At 43.7% G+C, this 24,711-nt stretch overlaps 1 protein-coding gene across 1 annotated transcript in view; it reads right to left on the bottom strand.

The window, feature by feature from the left end:
* Positions 1–24,711, bottom strand: part of LOC121275916 (insulin-like growth factor-binding protein 4) — a 151,582-nt gene that overhangs the window by 16,489 nt on the left and 110,382 nt on the right. The window contains exon 2 of the mRNA XM_041183746.1: positions 13,029–13,237. Coding sequence (XP_041039680.1) covers positions 13,029–13,237 — 209 coding nt within the window. The remainder of the gene's footprint in view (positions 1–13,028; positions 13,238–24,711) is intronic.

The following is a 24,711-nucleotide window of genomic DNA, read 5'->3' as shown; positions in this document are numbered from 1 at the left end:
ATTAATTTCTTAATGGCCTTAATAAGCTGTTTACATTTTGATGGCTGTGCAGCTGGCTCTGGCACACGCCCACCAAACGAAATATCGCAATGGCGCACAGTGACATCGGGACGCATGCCCAGCGTCATCGCGTGTCATTTAATGCGTCGGTGCGTTGGGCCCGCCCCTTCACACTAGCTGAAAAATTCTGCTAATATCTAATTCATCAGAGCACCAAGTCTATTGCAGTGACAACTTTAACAGTCTGAATAACAATAATGGATCTAAATAACCATCTTTTTTGAATAGAAAATCCCCTAATCAAAGGACCCTCCTACAGACCCTAGCAAATAGACATTTGAAGAGGAGGAAAAAGAGCAATCTCACTCCACTGATGTCAGTACACAGGCATCTAATGTGTGCATTAGCGGGTATTTAATTCAGTGGCATTTGTTTCAGAATGGGTCAGAAGCTGCACTTTTTAGTTTAACATGATGCCAAAAGTTTAACAGTATCTACTGACTAGAGGAAACAATGTGGTAAAATGTGATTCTTTTGCCTGAAGTCAGTGGAGCTAGGCTGGTTCCCACCTCTTAACTGAAATGATTCTCTCCTGCTCTTCACATTGGAACTCTTCTACTAAATATTTATCTGAAAGGAAAGAAAAGCTGCTCAAAAAATAAGAAAATAAAAAAAAAATCAGAGTCTCTTTCTTAAATATCACTGCATTTATTTAAGGAAAGTAACGAAATACAAATGAGGCATCAAGGACTTTTCACCTTTTAGCTTATGAAACTTTGGATTTAACAAAGAATGCGATCATGCCTCCATGTGGTCATTGAAGACATTGCACAAAGAATATTGACTAGGCTTCTTGTGCGTTAATTTTATAAATTCCATCCTTATTCTGCTTTCTTCTTTTCAACTGTGTACTATTAAGCACCTGCTCAGCTCCAAGGGTGGAATTTTCCACTCCCGTCAGCCGCAGGAATTGTGGCAGCCAGGGGCACTTAATTTGGCAGGAGGCAAAAAATCTGTTTCCCAACAGCAGAATAAACTGTTGGAATTTTGTTCTCCCTTTCAAGGCAGGATGAGTTTCCTGACAAAGAATGTCGGGAGTCCCATTTGCATGTATTAGCATCTCATGCATGCTCATAAAAAGACCACTTTGCCGGAATTAAGTTCGCCCTCCAAATTAGGTTCCCTGCCAGTGAGAGTTTAGAAAGTTCTTTTTTACGACTGTATATAAGTGGTGCGCACCTGCGGGCTTCACCTCTTTCATGACTCTGAGATCAGTGGATGTGGACTATGTCTTCTTGGGGGCCTCACATAACTTCATTCATATTGAGTGCTGGTAGCAAAAGCTGCAACAAGGCTGGACATGGGAGGCAGGCCAAGCAGGGAAAGTGGGTGAGAAGAATGTCCTGAGAAGGATAGGGGATAAAGTGTCTGGGGAAGTGAAGGGAGAGAGCGACTTAGAGGGTGAGGTCAGTTGTGTTGACGGTGGGGTCCTGGGGGGCTTGTGAACTCAGGCTACAGGTGATAGGAGAGAACTGTCACAGTCAGAGGGGGGAGTGGTATGTGGTAGGGTGGCAGGTTCAGGGTGAGAGTTTGGTAGCTGAAGGTCTCATGGGGGGTGGGCGGTCAAGGAGAGAGACTAGACAGGTGGCTCAGATAACAGAAGGAATCAGGGTCAGGATTGGCCTGGGGGCGATAGCGGTGTCAGCTTTGAGGGGAGGGAAGGCATGTGGAAGTGGATTGTGACATGGTCTGTGGTAAAACGGGGAGGTTCAATGGTGGGAAAAGGGTGGATCAAGGGTAATGGTGGGAGGGAAGTTGGTGGGTGAAGGGGGAGGGGAGAAGGTGGTGGACCAAGTCTGGAAGGTGATGCACACTATTTTTCAAATCTGACATGACCCTGCAATTAGTCAATCAGTGAGATCCCTCGAGGTGGGAGGAGGGTCTTTTTGGGCGAGTGGAGTTCATGGTCAGCACAAGTGGCCGACTATAGCAACATTCTAATAATTAAGCAGCAACTGGATGTCAACCATGCTTAGTTGTATTCTCTTCTCTCGGGTGAAGCCCACATGGCAGCAGGTTTGTCCCCTACTCATGGGTCTCATAGCATCGAGATCCCAGTAATGTGTGGAGCTGCCATTCATTCTGTGCCATTTGCCATCGGCTGCAGTCAGAGGCATAGACAAGGAAGGGAGGGAGGTGGAATGCCTCCAAGGGGCCCAGCTGGTTGACGGTAGCCAACTCACGACCCTAAACAACCATTCTCCTGGGTGAATGGACATGGCTGGCAAGGGCTCATGTGGTTAGTCTTTCTATGCTACCAAGGTGGTGATCTCTCCATAAAGTCTTGAGGCTATTGGAGGCAAGCAGAATAGTGTCAGAGGGAGGCTTCTTGCACATGACTCTCATCATCCTGGTCAAACAGCAATATCTCCATGGATGGTCATGTATGAATGGGAGGAACACCCATCTCTGCCCTCCAGGATGTCCTTCACCTGAAAAGTTGGGGTGGGGATGCCATGTCTCGGAGGAGCCCAGGCGAAGGGCTTTATACTTGCCTGCTGGCTTTGAGATGGAGAGAAACCTGTGAAAGACAAGTTCACTAAATTTATCACTTCAATTCTTTCACAGATCCACTGGGGTGTTGATAATGCAGGATGCAGGTAACCCTGCTTTGGTCATGGTTCTCATCCAGATGAACAGAGGGAGGGCCCATCACAGGTTGGCACAGGGCCAGGAAGAGTAATGGCCTGAACAACAAGAGGCAGCAGGGTCTCAAGAAGATCAAGATGCTGGTAAACAGGGTCCACTGAAATGGTGAGCATTGACCCAACCATGGATGTATTGCAAGCGATGTTCTTATCTCGAAATGGGTGAGAAGCAATGCCAGAGGTGCCTTCATATTTCCCAGAATGTGGGAGCTCACATCTGCCAGTTTCTTCAGGTATGAGTTGTGACTGCAAGGAGTCTGGAGGAGTATTGGGGAGCTCCTGGCCTGCATTGAGTGAATAGCTTCTGGGTGCTGTTTAAATATGGAGCCAGGACCTTCGACCCCATGAGGTAATGGCAAGGTGGGTGACTTCCTGCCCGTCCTATCACGAGATTCACTGTGATCCTCATGGATGCATAATTAATGAGCTGAACATTTCTAGAAATTTGCGCATGACTAGCCATCCTGCTGCCCAATGAGAATGCCACCACTGGACTTAGACTCCAGAAAGGAAGATTCCACCCAAAGCTGCTGAATGGTGTGTTATCTTCCCTCAGTCTCCTCTTCCTGCAGGATTCAAGGGAAATCAAGAGATGGGGGAACAAAGCCCAAATAATGATTTCAATAAAATGACATAGCAAGGCAGACTCTTCATGAAGGCAGAAAAACAAACAGAGCAGAAAGTTTGCTAAGTACAAAGGCACATAGGTAAGGAACAGACCATAGTCAATTATAAATGCTGTCTTCACTACTAACACTAGGCATACGTAGTCGATTTTGCTACTCCCTTACGTCATAGCAAGCGATGAAGTCGGCAGCTGCCAGGACCAAAAATGGTGCTGCTCAAATAATCACAGCTGTATTTTCTCCCCTTGATCCAGTAGCTTTGATTTATCAGGCATATTCATTACTTTCACACCTCCATCTGAACTTTGTGTTTAAAGGCAACATTCCCATTCATCATTCTTTGTCCCGGTTAATTTAATTTGTTTTAGTCACATAAGTAAACAATGATGCTTTGCTCAAGCACTGAAACCACACCAAACACAAATATATACCGGAAGTATAAGAATCTGCGTTCACGATCATTCCACAAAATCGCAGAATTGTTACGGCGCAGAAGGAGGTCAGTCAGCCCATTGTGTCTGCACTGACTCACAAACGAACATTATGACTTAATGCCAATCTCCTGCCTTGTCCCCGTAACCCTGCACATTGTTTCTATTTAAATAATCATCTAATTCCCTTTTGAATGCCCTGAATGAACCCGTCTCCACCGTACTTCCAGGCAGTGCATTCCAGACCCGAACCACTTGCTGTGTGAAAAAGTTTTTTCTCATTTCGCATTTGCTTCTTTTGCAAATCACTTTAAATCTGTGCCCTCTCATTCTCGACCCTTTTATAAGCAGGAACAGTTTCACCCTATCTACTCTGTCCAGCCCCCTCATGATTTTGAACACCTCTATCAAATCTCCTCTTAGCCTTCTCTGTCCAAGGAAAACAGTCCCAACTTCTCCAATCTATCTTCATAAGTGAAGATTCCTTGGAACCATTTTTGTAAACCTCTTCTGCACTCTCTCCAATGCATTCACATACTTCCTAAAGTGTGGTACCCAGGACTGTACACAATGCTCCAGCTGAGGCCTAACCAGTGTATTATACAAGCTCAGCATAACCTCCTTGCTCTTGTAGTCTATGCCACTTGTCATGAAAAGTTAATTACGGCCACAAATTCCTTATGGGCATATTAAACTTTTTAAGGAAGATGCGTGCGTTTTTAAAGAAATACAAGCAAGCGCACTGAGGAAAAGATGGCTAATTCCTATGTGGATTATACTTTTTAAAAAATTATTTATTCATGGGATGTGGGCATCACTGGCACAGCCAACATATATTGCCCTTGTTCAGATGGCATTTGAGAGTCAACCACTTTGCTGTGGGCCTGGAGTCATACCAGGTAAGGACAGGAGATTTCCTTCCCTATTGGACATTAGTGAATCAGATAATTATGATAATCTGCAATGGTTTCATGATCATGACTTTTAATTCCAGATTTTTATTTGATTCAAATTCCACCATGGTGGGATTCAAACCCCGGTCCCCAGTGCATTACTCCTAGGTTGCTGGATTACTGGTCTAGTGACAAAACCACTATGCCACTCCCTCCTCTGACAGACCTGCCCTGAGAGAACATGGAATGCTGCATCTAAAAAGGTTTCATGGTCTTCTTCAAGCAGAGACATTTGAAAGGGAGATAGGAAAGATGCAAAAGACTGAATTTTAATCTCCTGTTGTTGCGGAGTCAAAGACTGTTTACTATGTCTCAGCAGTCATCTGAACGCCAACTCCTGTTTATTTATATTTCAGAATGTGTAAAATGGTCAGAGATGAAAGGAAACAGACTCTGGGCGCAAGATATTTTCCCTTACAGGAATACACAGGGAAAAACATGTTAAAAAGCTATCTGCAGAGTAGTGCAGTGTGTGCTCATGTGTTGTGTATGTGTGACAGCAAGAAGAAGAAGGCCAACTAGTCACCCCTGCAGTTACAGGTGAAGCCTAATAACCCCTGCAGTTGCAGATGAAGTCTTTCTTTCTCTCTGTTGCTGGAGGAGTCAAGGTTCAGTAGAAGTTAGAATCAAAAAGGAAATAGGACAGATTCTTCAGCTATCCTGCAGAGCTAAGTGCCTCCAAACCAACTGCAAAACTGTCAAAGTCTGTTCCACTGGAATCATCTGTTCCGTCACCTATGCTTCGTGGACAAGCCAAAAACTGATTTGTATATCTTTTTTAACTGTTATTTAGACTCTTAACTTCTAATTTCTGATCTGAGTGTTGTATTTTTATTGTTTTTTTCAGGTTTTTAGTAACTAATAAATTTACTCTTTCTTTGACTAAAAAGAATAGCCTGGATAAATTGGCTCCTTCTAAAAAATAAATACATTTAGACTGGGAGAAGGTATCCAAGGGGGAAGGGGTCCCTTTAAAATTAACCTTATTGTGACCACCCGAGGGGGTTGAATAAAGAAGGGGAGCCCACTCATTCCTCCTCACCCTGGAACGTAACAAAATTGGGGTCCTGTTCGGGAAGTTAACAAATTGGGGGACTTTGCCTGGGACTGGTCGTAACACACTGTTAATAAAGTCTAGCATACTGTATGCTTTATTAACTGCTCTCTCTATTTGTCCTGCCACATTTAATGACTTATGCACATATACACCCAGGTCCCTCAGCTCTTTTGAGTTATTTTATATAGTTTCTCCATGTTCTTCCTACCAAAATGGATCACCTCACACTTCTCCATATTGAACTTCAACTGCCAGCTATCTGCCCACTTCACAAACTTGTCCATGTTTTGCTGAAGTTCTACCCTGTCCTCCTCACAGTTTAAAATGCTTCCAAGATTTGTAGCATCCGAAAACTTTGAAATTGTCCCCGGCACACCAAGGTCTATATCATTAATATATATATCAGAAAAAGCAAGGTTCTCAATACCAACCATATATTTATATATGTATTCTATATATTTATAGTTCACACAGATTTATAATGTACACTATAACATTAACACATTACTATATATGTTCATTATTATAAAGCACACTTGCCAATGCATTTTAAATTTAACTTGATATCGCAGGATACTTTGGATCAAGCTAAATAGAGAATTGTGGATCTGATTGTTTGATTATTGCTGAATTTGCTTTCCACGCATGCATGGGCTAGAGTGCATATGCAGGCCTGTTTCAGTGGCCACCTTGCATTAGCAGGAGTTACAGTGGATTATAAAATGTACACACCTGTGTAAGTTGCATAGTCCTTCTGTTGTCCAAGAATGTGAGCAGCGGCAGCAGAGCCAAATCATACCAATGTTCCAATTTTAATTAATAGTAAAGTGTATGGGGAGTTGGTGGAGTTTAATCTGTGGCTGGTCACGAACATATAGTTGTGATACTATAGATTCGGTAAAAAAAAAGCTAATCTTCCTTTTTAAATGGAAACAAGAAAGCTTAAAGGTGGTTGCCAAAAGTCACCTGACCTTTTTTTGGACTGAAATGTTGTCAAATTCCAGAAGGCTCTGAGTGGATTACAATTAGACATACATAGGCTTGGAAAGACTTTTGAAATTCAATGAGTCCCCAAACAAACAATGGGCAGAATTTTCCAGCCCTGCCCACCACCAGGATTTTCCGGTTCCAAACAAAATTCAATGGGCTTTTGTCTGGGCCACCGAATTTCCCACAGCGGGTTCGCCGTGACGGAGACATAAAATCCCAGCCTATGTCTTTCCCTGAAGGTTTTGGATTCCTTGGTCCCTTTTCAACACTGCAGTTGATAAGGGGACTTCGGATTGCTGATTGGGATGGCCACTTGCCTTATTTGGAAGATGGCTTGGCATTTTGTCCAGATCACATGATAGCAGCCATTTTAAGCCCTAGAACTGTATAAAGACAGGTTGCGAACAGCCATTTATTGTGCAGAACACGAGGAAGAACTCTGAGAAACAACCTCAGAGAGGGTTCTTGATCAAGGGAGGACAAAGAGGAATGTATTAAGAAATCAATTGCTGTTTCTGATGAAAAAGTCCAAGCAATCTGCAAAAGCCATAACCGTAGATAGGGTGAGGAATAGGAAACCTATTCTTTCTCCCCAAAACTTACTGATCTGCTGAGTCCACCTTAAAAACGTAAACAATGACTGATCGACTGCAGAAGCCATCGCAACTGCTAACCAAACCCCAAGTTTCAACCCCTTCACTTCAGGAAAAAGGGCCCGCAATGCTATCTCACAAAGAATGACTCAAAATCTCATTTTTGAGTATCTTTTTTATCTTTATCTGCTTTTAATCTTTGTATTTGTATTTTTGTTGATAACTTTATCATTTTTTATTTAATTAACTGTCAGCAGTAGCCTTTGTAATTAACTAACCTTTATTTTGTTTAAGACTAAAGCTTGTCTGCTGGGTTATTTTTAATTGAGCCACTCAAATTTAAAAGGGGCTACATGCACACACAAATTCTTAGCTCAAGGACCACATTCTGAAAACATCTTTTACATGGTCATAACAGGTTAGTCAGATTCAGATTGGTTCCACCCGTTAAGTGCAATGCATTAAGGAACAGGAATATTCTATTATCAACATTATATAGAGCTGAATTTGGTAATTGTGACATTTTCATGGAAAACTTCTGATGACATTTATAGAATGAATCTGATTGTCAGTCTAGCAAATAAGGAAGGACATACCTTTCAATAAATAAAGTATTTTTGCAAAAATTACAATTAGTGTTATGTGGCCCATGTGAATCCAATCCTGCCACATTTACTGTCTAAACTAACAGCTGACGGAACATATACGTACATCCTACTCATTTGATCCTGTTTATTTTTACCAGTAATAAAAATTATGATACAAGCTGAGCCCATTTGTCTCCAGCTTGCACACCTGTGCATGGCAAGAAAAATGCCTTAATACAGTTTAAATGGATTATCCAAGCCCAATTTTACACCAAATCAAGATTGAACCATGTTTTGAAACACCATTCATAGCTACGGTTATGGTAACCTTGTGCTCATGAGGCTGTGCTGCCAGAACATGACTAATGGATAGGACTATATACAATGGACAACATTTGTCTCTTGCACTCCCATCTAGAAATGCTTCTTCATACCTTGCAAAGTTACCCCAGTGCAAATATTAAAAGTTAAATAAAACAGCAGGGGGTGGCTTTCTGTGGCACCACCCTTCCTGATGTCAGGTCTCTTGTTTGGGCACACAATGTCTGACAATGAGGAACCCCCCCCCCACCACGAGGGTTTGCTGGATGGCCTTCTGAAGGCTGGGCTTTGCCATGCAATGCCCATTTAATCCCTGAGCCACCACAAAATTCCAGTGGGCTCAGGGATAATTGGTGTCAATTGGCTCACTAATTAACATATTTGACATCCCGCCGCAAGTGGGTGAATTTCTCATATTGGCCTCTTTCCGCCTCTGACATAATCACGGGAGGTTTGCCTGCTGCGCAGCCTCTCCCACAATTAAATGGGCCTGGCTACCATGTTTCCCACTGCAATGATCTGGATTAAATTTCGCCCACCGTCAACTCAGAACATTAACAGGGCACAATTATCCCATCAGGCGATCTCGATACCAGCGCAACTTTCCAAGTTGCTAGAAAATCGACTGAAGTAGGCTTCATACTTGCAGCTGACGCAGACAGGATAGCATCATACCATCACTAAGCATGTTACACAATGAGATGCTGTAAATACTTTGCTTTGAAAGTTGGCTTGCAACATCAAAGTTCCAGTTTTCAAAAATTGTTGCAGGTTTCTCCATGTCACATGCTGATAATGGGCGTGAACCTCTGCAGAGGAGCAATCAGAGTCGAGTTGCTCCTACTTTTTTTAATCTTCAAATCTTTCCAATCCTTTCTCACCCAACATTCCAACTTAGGCCAGGCAAGAACTATATAGGGCAGCACACGCCCGGGTCTAGTGTCGAGGGCTTCAGAGTTGGATGCGAGGAGCCCATGCCTCCTTTTCTAAGGCACTGTCGGGCACTTAGAGGGAGGGTGAGTCAGGCACTTGGGGAGGGTCGGGCACTCATGGGGGGTAAGGACTTAGGGGGGTTGGTGTTGAAAACCCGGGCAGGGGATGGTTGGCAGTCAGACAGTCCAGTGGGTTGGACAATTGGGCAGCTGGCGGAGAGGGAGGGTTGGTCAGGTTGGGCTTGAGGGGGTTATTCAGGGGTTTGGGGGTGTCCCCTGGAGGTCGTGGGTTGAGGGGTCTCCTATGGGGGCAGTAGACAGGAGAGGCTGCGGTGTATTCGGTGGGGTTGGGGGTGTCCCATGTTGGGTCAACTCTCATGGGTGTGAGGGGAGTCCCGTGTAGGGGAAGAGCCCCGTGGGGTGGGTGGTGGGGTTAGTCGGGGGTTGGCGGGAGTCCCAAGATGGTATTAGCATGGGACTGTACAATAGTTACATGAACAAACGAATTAGGAGTAGGAGTAGGCCACTCGGCCCCTTGAGCCTGCTTCACCATTCAATAAGATCATGGCTGATCTGAATGTAACCTCAACCCTACATTCCTGTCTATTCCTGATAACCTTTCACCCTCTTATTAATCAAGAATCTATCCAGCTCTGCCTTAAAAATATTCAAAGTCTCTGCTTTCACTGCCTTTTGAGGAAAAGAGTTCCAAAGGCTCATGACCCTCTGAGAAAAAATAAATTCTCCTCATCTCTGCCTTAAATGAGCAATCCCTTATTTTTAAACAGGGGTTACCCAGAAGCTAGACATGGTTTTAATTCTTCTAACTTTCTCTGTGCCGTTATTGATGTAAGACAGTTGGAACTATCTGAAGTTTGTGATTTAAATTGCATTATCAGATGGCTCCCAGTGCACGGCAATTGCCCATCAGGAGTATGAAATTAAAAACAAAAAAATGCGGATGCTGGAAATTCAAAACAAAAACAGTCCTCTCTCCTCACAATCCAACTGCCCAAACGTTCCTTTCAAGTGAAGCAGCATTTCACTTGCATTTCCCCAAACTTAGTCTACTGCATTCGTTGCTCCCAGTGTGGTCTCCTCTACATTGGAGAGACCAAACGTAAACTGGGCGACTGCTTTGCAGAACACCTGCGGTCTGTCTGCAAGAAAAATCTAAATCTCCTTGTTGCTTGCCATTTTAACACTCCACCCTGCTCTCTTGCCCACATGTCTCTCCTTGGCTTGCTGCAGTGAAGCCCAACACAAACTGGAGGAACAACACCTCACCTTCCGACTAGGCACTTTACAGCCTTCTGGACTGAATATTGATTTCAACAACTTTAGATCTTGAACTCCCTCCTCTATCCCCACACCCTTTCCATTTCTTCCCCCTTCCTTTTGTTTTTTCCAATAATTTATACAGATTTTTCTTTTCCCACCGCTTTCAATTATTTTTAAATCTATATCTTTTATGTCCTGTTAGCCTTTCCACCCCACCCCCACTAGAGCTGTACCTTGAGTGCCTTGCCATCCATTCTTAATTAGCACATTCGTTTAGATAATATCACCACCTTCAACACCTCTTTGTTCTTCTGTCTGTGACATCTTTTGATTATCTGCTCCTATCACTGCTTGCTTGTCCCTACAACCACACCACCTCCCACTTCACTCTCTCCCCCCCACCACCCCCCCCCACCCTCCGCACCCCCCGCCCATCTTAACCCAGCTTATATATCACCCTCTCCTAATATTCACTCAGTTCTGTTGAAGGGTCATGAGGACTCGAAATGTCAACTCTTTTCTTCTCTGCTGATGAGTTTTTTCAGGTAATTCTGTTTTTGTTTAGGAGTATGAACTTCCTCGGCAATTGCCCTGCAGCCCTTAGCTGGGAACTGCCCAGCACATCTTTGAGGTATTCCTCAGTCACACTGACCTGGAGCTCAGACGTTATGGCCCATTGTTTCAAATGAATGTCAGATGAAGAATATTTGGGCCCTCAATTTTGCATTCACATTGCACTGCACCTCAGAATTCTGCTGGAACTGTAGCAATGGAGTAGAAGGCAGTGCCCATTTATAGGTGGGCATACTGTAATCTTATGCAAATAACAGAAACATGTTATATGACCTACTTAAGGCATTTTGGCATAACAATGCTGAACACAAGGCACACTTGTTCATCATTGACAGCCAACATTGCTTTAGGTGGCAGGAGACCACCTCATTTGGAAAGGGTCAAGAGAAGACTAGCCGATTTATTGCAAAATGATTTCATTTGTTTAGCTATCCACTCGTTTTTATCATTTTCAAAGCAATTTTCAAATTTGACCAGAGAAGCTACCAGAAATATTACATTGAATCAGGTCCCCAAGGCCATCAAATTTGACCAGAGAAGCTACCAGAAATATTACACTTAAACAGGTCCCCAAGGCCATCTACAGCCAATGCTCATTCCCATCTTGGCAGATTCCCTGGAAAACGCTGAGGAGTGAGCTTCAAAAATGCAAATGATCCCTGGAAAATGAGTTTGTTCATGTCCTGTCAGGCCAAAGAAACATGGAAAAATGGAAAGATTTATAACACCAAAGGTGCCATACAGCCCATTGTGCCTAAGCTGGCTGAAAAAGTTATCGAGACTAATCCCACCTCCCAGCTCTTGATCCATACCCCTGTAAGTTACAGCAGCTCAAGTGTATATCCAACTATTTTATTAAATGTAATGAGAGTTCCTGCCTCTGTCACCCTATTAGGCAGTGAGTTCCAGACCTCATTAGCCTCTTAGTGAAAAGATTACTGCTCAGTTCCTCTCTAATCCTTCTGTCAGTTGCTTTAAATCTATGACCCCTGGTTACTGACCTCTCTGCTAAGTGGAATAGGTCCTTCCTATCCAGGCACCTCTTAAATGATACACCTCAATTAAATCTCTGCTCAGCCTCCTGTCTTCCTGAGAAAACAATCCCAGCTGAACTAATCTTTCCTCATAGCTAAAGTTAACCAGGAAATAAAATTCTTCAGTTCTGGCAGCATCCTCATAAATCAACTTTGTTAATCAACTCTCTAGCGGGGGTCATTGAATATTTTTAAGGCGGGGGCAGATAGATTCTTGTTAGGCAAGGGAATCAAAGGTTATCGGGGGTAGATAAGAATGTGGAATTCGAAACACAAACAGATCAACCACGATCTTAATGAATGGCAGAGCAGACTCAAGGGGCTGAAGGGCCTACTTCTGCCCCTATTTTTATGGCCAATCCTGCCTACAAGCCTGCCAGTGGGGGAATGTAAAATTCTGCCCGTGGAGTAGTTAATCTCTAGGCTATAGAGACCAGCATGTCCCGGAATTGACCATAGGCATGTTCTGACTTACAGATCCAAGTCACAGCAGGGGTAGAGAGCAAGAATTGGCCTCATTGTCATTGGTTTAGGTGTGGAAAATTCCCAGTGTTCTCACTTCTGATTTTTATCTAGATACTGGAAAGTTTCACGGCGCGTGAATAACGGATGAGGATAAGGTCAGGCTTAGCTGGATTGTGTACTGTGATCAAATAGACCATCGACAGCACCTGTCCCAGCAAAGTACCATTGGAACCATAACCCAGGATGCAGCAGTGTTAATGGCAGGGAGGAGATAATAGAGGGGAAATACGATTTCAAAAAAAGCAAAATAAGTGTAACCAGGGTTACCGTTCTCTAGAATGTTGTATTTGGATGAATGAGCTGGTGAGATGTTAAGTTACCCATCATGTAATGGTAAAGGAAATCCAGAACACATGCTAACCAACAGTAATTTAATCCAAATTTTTCAAATGATTTCAAAAAATCTTTGATTTTTACCAGCGGCTCTCTTGGCTTCTGCTTGTAGTTTAGTCGTGCCCTCATTCCCATCTGTGCATCAGCTGAATTGCGTGTTTCAAACAGTCTGTCTGGTATGACATGCCCAGGAGCTGGTATAAATCTGAAGTTGGTGCCTGCTAACTGATCTTGGGTGCCTTCTGTGCCACCTGGACTTGGATTCACAGCTTCCACATCAGATGCTTGAGTTTCTGGAAATGACAGTTTTCACAGAACAGTGATTTTTTTTTAAGTGTCAACAGAACTACAGCTTGAACAAGTATTGGAAAGACAGTCAATGATTTTAAAAAGCAAAATGATATCTCTACCTGTATAGGCAGACAGGACCTCAATTTACTGTCTTGTTCAAAATATGGAACAGCTGACAATGGAACTCTCCTCCCGTAAGTAAGAAGGAATGAACTGGAATTGATATAGTGCCTCAGAAATGTACAGGAATACTTTACATGTTACATATAATTTAAAGCTAAGACACAGGTTATTCAGCCCAATGTCTATGCTGGGGTTTGTGCTCCACATAATTTACACACAACACAATGCTTTGAAATAATTCATTGTGATATGGATAGACACCGTACCTAGGAACACAGGAAAAAGTATAGGCCATTTAACCCTCAAGCCTGTTTTGCCATACAATAAGATTATGGCTGATCTGTGGTCTAACTCAATCGTGTCCACTTTTCCCCATGTTCCTTAATACCTTTAGTTAACAGAAACTGTTTTAGATTCACCAAAGTGCCACAAATGACAACACAATGAATACCCAGTTAATCTGTATTTGATGCTGTCAGTTGACTGAACTGCAGTATCTCCCTAGGGTATGCACTCAAATCTTAATTCAGGGCTCAACCTCCCAACCTTCTGATCCATGGCAGATGTGTTACTCATTGAGCCAAGCTGGCATTTTGTTGTGCAGACAATAGTCATCTTTAAACAGAAATTCAACACCAACATCAAAAACCTGAAGCGAATTCCTGTGAATGTTATGCCTCATTCTTATAAATACTAGCTAGCTCCAAAGTAGGGTTATTCCAAGAGCGGAGTTCAAAATTAGTTTAGCAAGGGCCTGTTGAAATTAAAATGGTGGGTCTAAAAGATAAAAAAGTTTTATCAAAATGAAATCACTCTTTTCTAATTTATCTTTAATGAGCATGTTGAAGAATGATGAGAAAGTAAGGTGTGTCCAGACGTGCAGACCATTTAATAATAAAGACAAATAGTATACTGTAGAAAGAAATGGAAATCTTTATTTGCCCTTTAAAACCCCCAGTATGCATTGATGCCAAATGTCTCTTTAAATATCCCTTTGCCAGATAAACATTCTTCTGCATGGTTAACCAGCAGTTCAATGAAATACAGCCACATATCATTTGTGGTAATTGTTGCCAATTACTGTACACCAGAAATCTAAGGCTGGGATTTTGTCAGGCCAATGGAGATCTTGCCCACCAGTTGGCGAACCGGTGGGGAACGCCCATCAGTTCTGTGGGGGAGGCCCAATGGACCCATGTGTCATTCAGGCATTTAACAACCTACCAGTGGGCTTTCCTTGCACTTGAGGACCCCAACAACAGAGGTCCCACTCAGAGGCCAATCAGAGGCCAGCAGCTCCCCCTGCTGCCAGAGCCAGTGAGAGCAGTGGCTGCTGGGGTCACTGCATCCAGGATCATTGTGGGACCCCAAGTGAGGGCAGTATGGAGGTCTTAGGGTGGGCGTCACGGGAGAGGTAGGAGGTCGGAGGCTCAGCCTTATGCTGGGTCCCTCAATTTGGGGTACAGTGCCTGACCACAAGACAGCCCTCCCCACCTGCCTCACCCCAGGAGGCCACTGACAAACCCAGCAGGGCCTTCTGAGGGTGTGGGTAAGCAGCTAAATTGCGGTGGGCTCAGGGATAACAGGGGTCAATTGACTCATTAATGAGTACAATTGACATCCAACTGCTGGCAGCTAGGTGTCCACCCTCCTTGATGCTTGTAACTCTTTCGAGTCTCCTTGATGCTTGTATTCTATCCCATACTTATTTAGCTCAAACTACAAATTTTTTCATCACTGACCTCCATGAGTTCCCATCACCGAACAGACAGATTTAAAAAAACCTTACGCACCACATCTCTGCACCACCTCCCAATCCTATGTTCCTGCTTGTATCTGCCACTCTTCTGAATCTATTGTGTATTTTTCCCTCACTCTAATCCATCCAATTATAGAGCTGTCAACTATCATGACTCCTCACTCCTAAGCCACTCCATTTTGCTCTGGCTCTCCCCTCCTTCAAAATCCAACTCCAAAAGTATTTCTTTCACTCAAGTCCTTTCCCTAACTTTTGTTGTTGACAATTGCTTTGTGATGTTTTCATCCCTTAGGTGCAAGTTGCTGTTATATATTACCAATTGTACAAGTAATAGAAAGATTTTGGAATACAGAACTGTTACGGGCAGAAACTTGGAGACATTAGAGTGAGTTAGAGAGTTGGAGTCTAATCAAAACAGAAACTGAAAAACTGAAGTATGCAGGAAATCTGGAGCAATTACAGAAAATGCTGGAAACACTCAACAGGTCAATTGGCATATGTGGAAAAGGTCGCACCTGAAGCATTAACTTGTCTCATATCTCCATTGATGCTACTTTTGTTTTGAAATCTAATCAAGTTTCTTAACTGCTATCATAAACTATTAGAGTGAAGATTGATTAATGACAATCCTAAGATAAACCAACAGCCTTCATCTCATGGCCTAGTAACTTTCTTTTCTAATATATTGGGCAGGATTATTTTCTTTTACATCAGTAGTGGCCCAGATATATATTGCCCAGCAGTGGTGGCACTGTATTTTTAAGGAATCAAGTAGGCATCCAGGTTTTGGGTGAATTAAATAGCACCTGAAAGTCGGCATGAGAATGGCAATTAACCTGTGTTCTTGCAAAATGATGCAGGCAACATGCAAACTTCATTCTACTTGCTTGCTACAATGATTGCTGCATGCAGTTCAGAGATCTTGTGGAGCAGTGGGTAGCATCCATGCCTTTGAGTCAGAAGCTCCAGGTTTGAGCCCCACTCTGGGATTATCAACCTGCAAATCCTTCCAATATGCCTATGGTGGGTGGTAATCTGGGCAACCAGAACCTGCAGAAGGCAATGGCAAACCACTGCTGTACTTTGCCAAGCATAACCATGGACCAACACATGGAGGTCCATAGTTGCCTAACTCCCTCTCAGGTCATAGCACCTGGAGAGAGGGAGCGGGCAGCTCAATGCTGAATGTCCAGTTGAGTGGCTGCATACTTCAGCCAGGAGCCCAGGTTTTGTGAGCCTAGCACCGCTTAAAGCCGGCCTGCACCCTTTAAAGATGAGATGTATTCTGGCTGCAGCAGTGTCGGGAACTGGCTAAAGGAGAGTTAAAGACCAGGAAGAACTTGCAAAAATGTGACAACAGGCCTGAGATTCTGCAATGGAATCTGAGGCTGAGGTCATGACATTTGTAATTGTTGCTATGTAGACACAAACTGCTGCCTCATGACTGCACGCAGTGCTCAAAATGGTTTTCAGGGTCCCACTGCAGTCCAGAAATCTTTCTTCAGCATATTACTAGGATTGATGAGACATTGCTCCAGAGGGAGCATGAACCCACTTTCTCTCTCAGCATTCAGCTTCCCAAAACCATGACTGCCATTCCTTCATTGCCCTTACTGTTCCCTGACAGCCAGCCATCACAGACTACTGCTGCCCATGCTGAATTGGTGCAGTCTGAAGCTGTGCTTTCAAGACCCAATGTTCACCACCATTCGCGACTCCTCAGATACTGAAGCAATCCATGTCCAAATGCAACAACACTTGGACAATATCCAGGCTTGGACTGACAAGTGGCAAAGAGCATTCATGACACACAAATGCCAGGCAATGACCATCTCCAACAAGAGAGAATCCAACCATCACCACTTGACAATCAATGGCATTACTATCACTGAATCCCCACCATCAACATCCTGTGGGTTACCATTGACCAGAAACTCAACTGGACTAGCCATATAAATACTGTGGCTACAAGAGCAGGTCAGAGACTAGGAATCCTGCTGCGAGCAACTCACCTCCTAACTCCCCAAAGCCTGTCCACCATCTAAAAGGCACAAGTCAGGAGTGTGATGGAATACTCCCCACTTGCCTGGATGAATGCAGCTCCAACAACACTCAAGAAGCTTGACACCATCCAGGACAAAGCAGCCTGTTTGATTGGCACCACATCCACAAACATTCACTCCCTCCACCACCAACACTTAGTAGCAACAATGTGTATCATCTACAAGATGCACTGCAGGAATTCACCAAGGCTCCTTATGCAGTATCTTCCAAACCCACGACCACTATCATCTAGAAGGACAAGGGCAGCAGATAGTTGGGAACACAATCACCTAGAAGTACCCTCAGAGTCATTCACCATCCTGATTTGGAAACATATCGCTGTTCCTTTATTGTTGCTGGGTCAAAATCCTGGAACTCCCTCCCTAACAGCGCTGTGGGTGTATCTACACAACATGGACTGCAGTGGTTCAAGAAGGCAGCTCACCACCACCTTCTCAAGAGCAATTAGCGATCGGCAATGAATGCTGGCCTAGCCAGCAATGTCAACATCCTGTAAATGAATTTTTAAAAAACTGCTCAAGGGCATCTTTCAAGGCCATTGCAGTACCACGCCATGAAAGTCAGCAGCTTTCCAGCAGCCATGCTGCAGCCACTGAGGAGTGCTGGGCAGGAGCAGTAGGACAAGCAAAGGCAGCTGCAAGTAAAACACTAAGGAAGTGCACAAGGGTGATTACATGAGTGGATATTTTGCTGTATAAAGCTTTTATGGAATGGTTGTTTTCTGTTGGTTTTATTTCATGGCATGCAGCCAAGGATATGCTGTAATGGTCTGGAACTGAGTAAGGGTAAGGTGTGCGACTGTTGGGCAATGAGGATCTGCAATTGTATTCATTGGAACTGAAGCCAAATTAGACCATCACGGATGGCCCAAATAAAATGTGGATGTGACAGCTGCCTCCTCCCATCCTCCTCCCTTCCTCCGCTTCCTTTTCCTCCTCCTTTTTCCCCTCCTCCTGCAGTTGTTGCTAAATCCATGGTGGCAAGGGCTGTTTGTGCTCATGATTGCCAGGCTGTAGAAAATACTGTACACCGCAATGAATCAAAATATCCTGTTCTAGACAGTCCTGGAGAACTCCTCTAGAGCTGTCAAGGCAGTAAAACCTTTACTTCAACATCCAATCATCTGCTAAGTAATGTTTCTCATTGCAGCATGTCTCTCATTTCATGCATCCTGGTCACATGTGGTTGTATTGCGGAGGCAGGTCATCAGCCAGGTGCAGAGCAAATAGCCCTTGTTACCCCTCTGGTTTGATGTGGTGGCTGGAAAATTGCTGGAACAGCTGACTGGTGTAGAATGAATGCATCATGTAGGATAGGAGGCATTCATCAGCATGATATGCTGAGTGTGGTCACACCTCAGCTACATATTGCCCAAGTGGTAACTTTTACAGATCTCAGCATTAAGGTGCAATGCCCACAAAGTCACGCCATCAGAATAGAGACAGCGCACTATTCATTTGCATATTCTGCCTGTTTCTCTCTGTTCAGAGGAAACATTTAGTTGTCCACTTTCCTGGAATACAGAGCCTCTGTCGCTTCTCTGAGACAGCAATGGATGGCGAACTGGGAGATGTTGGCTATGCCTCTTGTCCCAACATGGAAGGATCCCGATATGTAGAAGTTGATGGCTGAAGCTATCTTCACAGCTACTGGCTGCACGGTCTTTGGCCTGCCCTCAGGCAGCAAGTCCTTCCAATAGATGGTAGAGTTCTGTCAGCATCTCCTTCATGAATTGCAGATGATGAGCACACACTGCTCCTTGCTTATAGATGGAGGTAAGAAAAGTGCCCCTGGAAAACCCCAGCAAGCAGCAATTCTTATTTGCTGCTTCTGCACCATCTCCCACTGTTGTTGCAGCCCAAGTAGGACTGCTACAATGGCACCCATTACTGGTAGCAAGTGGTGTACCCAGAGCCCTTGCAGTCATAACCACTGACTTCCTCTGTGCAGCGCCACTCCCTTCAGCCCCACCTGTAACCAGCTCCCACAAAACTTCCACAAACTCAAGCAGAATCACTGGAAAGTAATAAGCAACTAACTTGGAAGCAGTTGATGATACCTTTAAATTGTGCTGGCAGGGGGTGATGTCTTTTGTGCTGTTGAATGCACATGGTTAGCTGGACATATTTAAGAGAGCACATTAACTAAAGTGGCAAGGTCCAAAACAGCAGTGCAGGTGTCAAATTAACCTTAATGACTAACATATTATCTGCCTACTCTGCATCCTTGCAGCACACACTCATAATACCCATGCTAAGGCATAAGTCTTCATGCAAACTATGTTGGAAAGGAATGAAAACAGCACACATGTCACTTTGGGACTAAACCAACACCCACAGCAGTGAAATTATGGGCATTATAGAGCTGAATGTTGCATCCTTTATTTGTAGGTACTGTAGTTGTGTTGTACCAGAGAACTGGAATTACATCTAGCCACCAAGAAAGAAATAATCTTTCACAATACAGTAAGGTCACAGGACCTTAACTATCTCCATATAAATATGCACAATAATACTTTTCAGAAAACAGACAAATATTGAAAAATTACACAAACTTCGCTCTCATGATTTATATCACTTCAGTCCTTCAAGAGGCCAAAATGTTGCAGCTTGCTTCTTGTATCACTACATATCCAAAATTAGCAATTAAGATATTCAGTAGGCAACATTGTAGCATCTGTTTAAACATGTAGCAATTATAACACCAGGTAATTCCCATACATTTTATATTCTATTGTCACTTCTAAAGCTTTTCCATCTAATTATGTCAATTCACACTGCTCTATTTCATATCTGGGGGTTGGAAATATAATATTTAGGGATTAGTTTATTCTCCGCTCATAATCATAACTTCAAAAACAATAAAATTCTTACTTAATAATATGATATGCCTTGCATAACCTAAGCACATAATGGATATGTTGGTATCCAACAGTACTTATCAAATCCCTTGAAAATAGACAAAACGTAAAATTCCACAAGAATTTAAGGTAATATTCCAAAATTATTGATGGAAAAATCCAAAGCTTTTGAACCAAATTTTGTTTCCAATATGTATCAGCTTGTTGTCTTCTGAATCAATGTTAGAAGATTCAAAATCATATGTAAACACACTCTCTATACTTAAAAGATTGCTTCACAGGTCCCAGTAATGATACATTTTACCCTGATACTTTTAATATGCGCATATTATATTGTTGGAAGGTAGTATAATTCCATGAGTTCTGTCAATTAGTCAGCACTGAATGTTACAATATTTGGATTTATTAATACTTTGTAACTTGATTTTTATTAAGTTGACATAATTGACATAATTGACATAATTATTTAATTGACATAATTATTAACTTTTTATTAAGCCTTTGTAACTTGACTTTTCCCCATGCCCATTTTGTGCATGCAGTTTGGCTTTCCCTTCAGATCCGAGCACAACAATTCTATGTATTTTCTTCCATTTCTTTTCTCTGTATGCCTTCTAGACCTCCCCCTACTGTTGTCATGAATTTCTCCTCTCTCTGGTACCCTACCTTCCCAAATTCCTACCCCAACCTTCCAGCACTCCTCAAACTTCCTACTCTCTAACTTGACACCCTCTCAGACAAGGGTACAGCTCTATCTGTGCCTCTCTTGGCATCTTCCAAAAGGCCCATTAAGGCACTTGGTGTTACCTCCTTACAAACACTGAACCAACTGTGCCATCCTACTTCCTTGCTGACCTTCCTGGCCAGTGTGGCTGCTGGGGGTTAATCTCCTCCATGTTCAACTCATCCCTTCCAAGCTGACCCTGTGGAATCCATCGGTGGATCAGCTTTCCACTTTTGGTATGTCAATCCAGAATGCCTGTTCACTTATGAACAAAGCCCTTGTCATCTTTAAACTTATTATGGATGATTGTATCACATCATGGCCTTGGGCAACAACTGGCTGAGGGGTGATGACACCTTCCCCTAAATAAAGCCTCACCATCTGACTTTGCCTTCCATTAAGACTGTCATGGTGGTGGTGTGGATCTTATTACCAAATCTCACCTTGGTTTGTCCCTGAATCCTCTGGCCCATTCTCCTCCTTTGAATATCTCACCCTGTTCTCCCTCGCTCACTTTTCATTTAAAATCCTTGTTCTCTCTCGCCCACCCAATATATATTTCAGCCATATAAATAAGAGCAGATCAGAAGCTGAGAATTCTGTGGCGACTAACTCGCCTCCTTACTCCCCAAAGCTTGTCCACCATCTACAGGGTATATGGAGTGTGATGGAATATTCTCCACTTGCCTGGATGAGTACAGCTCCAACAACACTCAAGAAGCTTGACACCATCCAGGACAAAACAACTTGCTTGATTGGCACCACATCAACAAAATCCATTCCCTCCACCGTCTACACACAGTGGCAGCAATGTGTACCATCTACAAGATGCACTGAGGCAACTCACCAAGGGTCCTTCGACAACACCTTCAAAACCCATGACACTACCACCTAGAAGGACAAGGACAGCAGTTATATGGAAACACTGCTACCTGCAAGTTCCCCTCCGAGCCACACATGATCCTGACTTGGAAATATTTCACTGTTCCTTTACTGTCGCTGGGTCAAAATCCTGGAATTCCCTCCCTAACAGAACTGTGGGTGTACATACACCACATGGATTGCAGCGGTTCAAGAAGCAGCTCACCACCACCTTCTCAAGGGCAATTGAGGATGGGCAATAATTTCTGGCCTAGCCAGCAATGCACACACATCAGGAAGGAATAAAAAAACCTCAAGGGCAGGATTTTCAGCTTGGTGTCCAGGGTGCGCACCTGACATGCACGTGATGACGTCAGACAGGCATCCCGACATCATTGTGCACTCGCGCTATATTTCAGTCGGCAGGCATGCACGAGAGTTGGCAGCACACCCGCCGATAATTAAGAGGCCTATTAATGCTCCTTAAGCTGGTAATTAAGTTGAATTTTACGCTGCTCGTACAACCTTACGTTTGGCAGGTTTGCGAATAGGCCAAGTGGCCTTTGCATTTTTTGAGAAATCTCATTCACAGGCAGGCTGAGGTTTCCAACAGTGAATAAAAAAACAGTAAAAATTCTTTAAACTCATTTTGAACATGTCCCTGTTCATAGAACCATAGAACCATAGAAAAGTTACAGCACAGAAGGAGGCCATTCAGCCCATCTTGTCTATGCCAGCCCAAGGACACCCAGGTGCCCTTTCTAATCCCACCTTCCTGCACCCGGCCCATAGCCCTACAGCTTACAGCACTTACGGTGCAGATCCAGGTAATTTTTAAAAGAGTTTAGAGTTTCTGCCTCTACCACCAACTTGGGCAGTGAATTCCAGACAACCACTACCCTCTGTGTAAAAATGTTCTTCTTCATGTCTCCCCTACACCTTTTACCACTTATCTTGAATCTATGTCGCATGGTTCTAGAATTCTCCACCAAGGGAAACAATGTTATCCTGTCCACTCTATCTATTCCCCTCATAATGTGGAGACAAGTTTCCATTATTTTTCAAATCTTTATTTTAAATTTCTAAATCCTTCAGCTCCCTGGGCAGCTCTGCACCTTCAGGGAGCTTTCAATGAGCACACACCTGCGCATGCGCAAACTTCAGTGCTCATGCTCCTCCCACTCCCACCCCAGCAGTGCTGAGGACCTCAGTGCGCGTTTCATGCTGGTTGGCCGTTAATTGGTCAGCCAGCATGAAATTGCGGTCAGGGCCCGATCGTGGATGGCAGACCGTTTCTTGGCTGCTCCAGGTCCACCCAGCACGCCCGCTCGAAGAGGGGAAAATCCTCCCCCAACTACCATAAAATTTTTTCACCAAGATGTCTTCACTTCTCGCCCAACCTCTGCACCAGTGACTTATTCCTGGTGACTTCAATCTCCATCTCAATTCATCATGCTCTCTCTCCTCTGAATGTACTGCCCTCTTATCCTCCCTTGATCTCACCCTCCACGTAAATTCCCCAACTTATATTCATGGCCATGCTTTTGAGCATGCCTTTTCACTCAGCCAACATACCAGTCACAGATAAGGCCAACTCTGATCACTCTGGACACCCTGGTCCACTCCCTCCATCACCCCCTACTCCTCAACCCCCTCCTATGGCACCACCCCATGCCCACGCAAAAGATGCAACACCTGCCCCTTCACTTCCTCTCTCCTCACTGTCCAAGGACCCAAACACTCCTTTCAAGTGAAGCAGCATTTCACTTGCATTTCCCCCAACTTAGTCTACTGCATTCGTTGCTCCCAATGTGGTCTCCTCTACATTGGAGAGACCAAACGTAAACTGGGCGACCGCTTTGCAGAACACCTGCGGTCTGTCCGCAAGAATGACCCAAACCTCCCTGTCGCTTACCATTTTAACACTCCACCCTGCTCTCTTGCCCACATGTCTGTCCTTGGCTTGCTGCATTGTTCCAGTGAAGCCCAACGCAAACTGGAGGAACAACACCTCATCTTCTGACTAGGCACTTTTCAGCTTTCCGGACTGAATATTGAATTCAACAACTTTAGGTCGTGAGCTCCCTCCCCCATCCCCACCCCCTTTCTGTTTCCCCCTTCCTTTTTTTTCCAATAAATTATAAAGATTTTCCTTTTCCCACCTATTTCCATTATTTTTAAAAAAAAACACCCCCACTAGAGCTATACCTTGAGTGTCCTACCATCCATTCTTAATTAGCACATTCGTTTAGATAATATCACCAACTTTAACTTTAACACCTATGTGTTCTTTTGTACTATTGTTGTTGACATCTTTTGATGATCTGCTTCTATCACTGCTTGTTTGTCCCTACAACCACAGCACCCCCCCTCCACCTCTCTCTCTCTCTCTCCCGCCCCCCACATACACACCTTAAACCAGCTTATATTTCAACTCTTTCTTGGACTCGAACTCAAGTTCTGTCGAAGGGTCATGAGGACTCGAAACGTCAACTCCTTTCTTCTCCGCCGATGCTGCCAGACCTGCTGAGTTTTTCCAGGTAATTCTGTTTTTGTTTTTGTTTTCAACTCTGATCACTTCTTTGTATTGTTCTCCACCCACATGCCACTTGCCCCTCTAAGCCCTATTTATTTTAGTGTTTGCCACTGGAGAAACTCTCACAATTGACTTACAACTGCACTTTCAAAATCATAATTATCTAAACATTGGCCCTCCATTCACCACAAAATTTCTACAGCTGATCATCTGTTCAACCACTCCCTCACCACTACATTTGATGGCCCAGTCTCCATTAAAACAATTACTACCTCTCATCTTGGCTAGTTCCCCAGTATGACCACCATTTCCATTCCCTTAAGTACAATGATTGAGGTTTGAATGGATATGGCGGACAACTGGCTCTTCGCTCATCTGCTAAAATGGCTCACCATTCTAGGATCACCCTGGAACATAAAGATAAGCCTCTGTTTCTTTTCTCCACTGCACACTGTACTCTTAAACTTTTCTCCCCGCCTCCTCTACCTTCACCGCCAACAACAAGAAGCTGTGGACTTCTTTGTCAATAAAACAGACCAACCGACTAGC

This window comes from Carcharodon carcharias, chromosome 3 (assembly GCF_017639515.1).
Source record: "Carcharodon carcharias isolate sCarCar2 chromosome 3, sCarCar2.pri, whole genome shotgun sequence".
Classification (NCBI taxonomy): domain Eukaryota; kingdom Metazoa; phylum Chordata; class Chondrichthyes; order Lamniformes; family Lamnidae; genus Carcharodon; species Carcharodon carcharias.
This window is presented reverse-complemented; position numbering and strand designations above follow the sequence as displayed.